Source organism: Papaver somniferum, chromosome 2 (assembly GCF_003573695.1).
Source record: "Papaver somniferum cultivar HN1 chromosome 2, ASM357369v1, whole genome shotgun sequence".
NCBI classification, from domain to species: domain Eukaryota; kingdom Viridiplantae; phylum Streptophyta; class Magnoliopsida; order Ranunculales; family Papaveraceae; genus Papaver; species Papaver somniferum.
The window spans coordinates 102,578,233-102,582,133 of NC_039359.1; the positions used below are offsets into that span (position 1 = coordinate 102,578,233).

The following is a 3,901-nucleotide window of genomic DNA, read 5'->3' on the forward strand; positions in this document are numbered from 1 at the left end:
TTTTTTTTTGTGCGATAATCATCTATGTTTTCTTTATTAACTCGAGTGATGGATGATGTCTATTTGTTTATTTTGTAATTAATTAACTTAATGATCTCGGTGATGCTAATTAGGATTCTGATCAATCAAGGTTTTAGCTTCTTTTTTTCTTATAGGAGTACTATGTTTATGTCATGTGGTTCATCAAGAACAAAATTCTAAACGCTGTTGGTCTGGGAAATAGACAGTGCAGCTGAGGGGTCAGGTCAGGTGTAAGGAGTGGGGTATTGGGTGGAAATATCCTACAAATTTTCAAAATAACAGTACATGTATGCATCATGCCAAGGTTTATTCTCCTCTTGTAACAAACAAAAATCGCTTTATAAACTTTTAACTACTCATGTTGGTGATGACTTTGCAGAAAAGTAACAGTAGAATATACAAGAACGTAAATTGTAGAAAAGAAGACATTGCCACAGCCAAAATTTAAGTTCTAATTTCGTAGTATTCTACAAATATTCCCAAGTACCAAATCTGGAACTAAATTTTACTTTTGCATTCTTCTGGCATACTCAGAAAACACTGCATTAGCACAAGAATCCCAACTCTTGGCCATCTCCTTAAGTGATGTTGGTTCAGATATGCAGCGTAGGAATTCGTAGAACTTAATCCATGCCTCTGTTATTAGATTTTCGTATGCGCAGTCGCCACTGTCAAATGTTATCAGGTTTTAGTACGCGTAGTCGTCACTGTCAAAACAAAATGTAGAAAACCTTCTGTGTTTCTTCGTAGTAAGGACAATTAATAGTTCGATTCGGACCAAACCCATTAGATCTAGATTATTTCCATACATATATATGGACAAGTATTGCTTGTAGATAATCAGTAAACTGCGAAGTGTTTTTGACATCAATGATACGTTCTTTGCTGAAATTCCCTCTTATGCTTTTGATGATATGATTTTTTTTCTTGAAAAACTCCCAAATATACAAAGCGGTGATGCTAAAAATATAAACGAACAATAGATGAGTAGATTCTCTTACCTCTGACTGACGTGCAAACTGTCTAGTAGTACAGGGGAACAGAGCGGATATTTTGCAGGGATTAAGAACCACATGGGCAGAGCAGGAAACTGGTACAAGAACATCGTATAACATATAAGAATTTCAAGTTTACCATGATTTAACGGAAGTCAGAAAGGTGGCATTGTTCACCTTTTCAGTTGAACTGCAATATATTGGGCTGAATGTACAGATGACAATCGTTCCTTCAGCATCTTCACCTGCAGCTGACATCAGACTAATACCCTCGTCACTAATACCCAGTTTTGTGTTGATTAGCACATGGTTTATCTTTCTGATTTCTTCCACAAGGGCATGACTCATCTGCATTAAAGTACCCACTGACCATTGTAATTATTTTGCCAAGAATATTGCAGAGAACAAAATTTTTGAGTGACATACCTCAAGTCTGGATTTCTTAATTCCAGATGTTGCAACTGATTTCAATTTTTCAGATGACTCAAAAGCATTTCCCTTCTTACAGCCAGTATTTTCATTATATTCAAGTGGCGGAGCATTTAGAGAACTTTCAATTGAAAAGCATCGCTTCAGTTTCTTTTTCCCTACATCGTTTATTTCTTCCAAGTTCCTACGTTGAACACGGCACCTTATGGTAGACGCTAGGTCTTCAGGAAATGAAGATCTAGCTCCTTCTTCGCCAGGGTATGATCCTGCGAATACATCAGTCATACTGACTACTGAACGAATGTCACTGACAGCCGCACTTAATGCTTTAGATGACGACGTTTTTACCTGAAGAAATACCACAGTGCTACAATTTACCGCAGGGAAGTAACAATATTTAATGTAGGAAGACGCAATTAAAATGAGGGTCAACTAACCACTTTGAGTAATCGTTCTATAGGTGTTATTGTTGAAACCGACTTCCCAGGATTGATAGTGGCCGCAGTACCACCACCCAGATTGCATTCTAGGTAGGCACAATTTTCATTCGAAGAAGAATCTGATAATACTGGAGTGCTATTATCAATAGCATGTCCCTGCTGGAGCAATGATGAAACTAGCATTTGCCCAATATTTCCATCCTTCGGTAGTGAAGACAGAACAACATTCTGCTGATATTCGGGTTTGCCTAGTAAATCAGATGATGCCAAAGGCGTACAAGAAGAAAGTGCATAGGAAGGTAACTTTGCAGGTTTCAAAAGTGTTCCGGCTTTTGGTAATGATGTTAGCATACTTTTCTGGTCTATCAGAGTAGTGTTCTGGTTGCTGTCATGCTGCTTCAGTTGAGGAATTTGCAACTGCGACAACAGATCACCAGGTAATTGAACAGCTGCCATGAGAATCGGCAACTTCATATATCCAAGAAGCCGTTTCTCCCAACGAATTAGATCATCCATAGCATACCGACGATGACCTTGTGATTTTGACAAAAAAGATCTTGCTGTTTTCAAATCTTCTTTATACCCATGGAGATCCTCAATCTCATCAGGCTTCAGCTGTAAAATAGAACCAATTCATGAAACGGAAAACGATACCCAGTAAAAAGAAAATGAAGAAAGGAATGGAACCAAACAAGATTAAAAGCTACATTTTCTAAAGGAATGGGTAGCTGCTGAATTTTGCCCAACCGACGAAGCATTTCGTCCAACCGTGGAAAGTACTTCTGTTTCATGAAATTAACCTGCAATCGAGAATTGTGTTGTCAGAAATCAGAATATAACTAGTTGAAACAAGGAAACAATGTAGTAGTTCATTCTGGTTTCCAAAATTCCTCAATCATACAATAAGTAGTGCAAGAAAGTAATATGAAATTGAGTGGAACACCTTTTTCTTTATCTCTTTCTGCTCAGCTATGCTTGTCGTATCTCTCGAACTCATTGTATCTACTGTTGCTATTCAAGCCAAGAAGAAATGAAAGAAAAGCATACACACAGTAAGTGGGATCATAAAAAAAGCATAGAAAGAGTAGTCAAAGTGGTTTCATGGGAAAGGTAGTGTCCCCACTGCAACCAATGCTTAGTTGGTAAGGCATTATATAATCAAGTAATCAGTACTACAACTAACAGAACTACGAGATGCCCACATTAAGCATGGTTAACTCTTTTAACAGATAATCACAAACAAAGATATACACATAATACATTAAAAGCTTTCTTCAGTAGAGTCAAACAATTATCATAACTAGACCAAAAGATAAATGCATTCTTATTTCAATAGTTGTAGCATTGAACTGTTTCTTAATAAATGAAATTCCACCAACTCTTACTTGGAATTTCAATCCTTATGAATTTCTAAAAGTGTTCTTGAAACTCAAATACAACAGGATAGTGCAGCAGAAATTAAATAGTTAAAAGATCAAGAAACATAAGTCAAGTACACAACATGAAAATCTAACAAAGCACCAAAACCAATATCTGGTGAATTCCAAAAAAAAAAAAACTAATTACCATTGTAAAACTATCTCGACCTTCCACATATCGGGTTTGAAATACCACTGCAACTAAGCACTATGAACATTCGTTTAAAAGATATCAAAGAGGGACAGAAAATAACTGGAAATATTTCCATCCTTGGAGAGTGAAGACAGAACAACATTCTACTAATATTCGGGGTTGCCTAGTAAATCAGAAGAAGCCAAAGGTGTACTAGAAGAAAGTATGTAGGAAGGTAAATTTGCAGATTGCAAAGGTGTTCCAGCTTTTGGTAAAGATAGTTAGCATACTTTTCTGGTCTATCAAAGTATTGCTCTGGTTGCTGTGATGATGCTTCAGTTGAGGAATTTGCAACTGCGACAACTGGTCACCAGGTAATTTCAAAGCTACCATCACATTTGGAAAATTCATACGTCCAACAATGCGTTTCTCCCAACAAATCAGATCATCCATAGAGGACTGACG

The 3,901-nt window shown here is 36.9% G+C and overlaps 2 protein-coding genes across 3 annotated transcripts in view; one reads left to right on the forward strand and one right to left on the reverse strand.

Annotated features, from left to right (window-relative positions):
- Window positions 1–152, forward strand: part of LOC113348614 (putative clathrin assembly protein At1g25240) — a 1,974-nt gene extending 1,822 nt beyond the window's left edge. The window contains exon 2 of the mRNA XM_026592457.1: window positions 1–152. The gene's annotated coding sequence lies outside the window, so the exon portion shown is untranslated.
- A 66-nt stretch (window positions 153–218) lies between these two features.
- Window positions 219–2,733, reverse strand: LOC113348613 (mediator of RNA polymerase II transcription subunit 15a-like). Of its 2 annotated transcripts, none has more exons than XM_026592456.1 (6): window positions 2,593–2,733; window positions 1,883–2,494; window positions 1,443–1,793; window positions 1,194–1,364; window positions 1,023–1,111; window positions 219–689 (listed from the first exon to the last, which is right to left on the reverse strand). In XM_026592456.1, the coding sequence occupies exons 1-6, from the start codon at window positions 2,674–2,676 to the stop codon at window positions 527–529; spliced, it is 1,470 nt and encodes a 489-aa protein (XP_026448241.1). In that variant the 5' UTR covers window positions 2,677–2,733; the 3' UTR covers window positions 219–526. The 2 variants fall into 2 exon arrangements, with proteins under 2 accessions (XP_026448241.1, XP_026448240.1); XM_026592455.1 differs by having other exon boundaries at window positions 1,883–2,500.
- Between the last annotated feature and the right edge of the window lie 1,168 nt (window positions 2,734–3,901).

Coding starts and splice junctions, on each gene's coding strand:
- LOC113348613 (XM_026592455.1), bottom strand. CDS start 2,676: ATGAAACAGAAGTACTTTCCACGGTTGGACGAAATGCTTCGTCGGTTG. Junction 1,794..1,882: donor TAGAACGATTACTCAAAGTG/GTTAGTTGACCC, acceptor GTATTTCTTCAG/GTAAAAACGTCGTCATCTAA. Junction 1,365..1,442: donor TTAAGAAATCCAGACTTGAG/GTATGTCACTCA, acceptor ACTTTAATGCAG/ATGAGTCATGCCCTTGTGGA.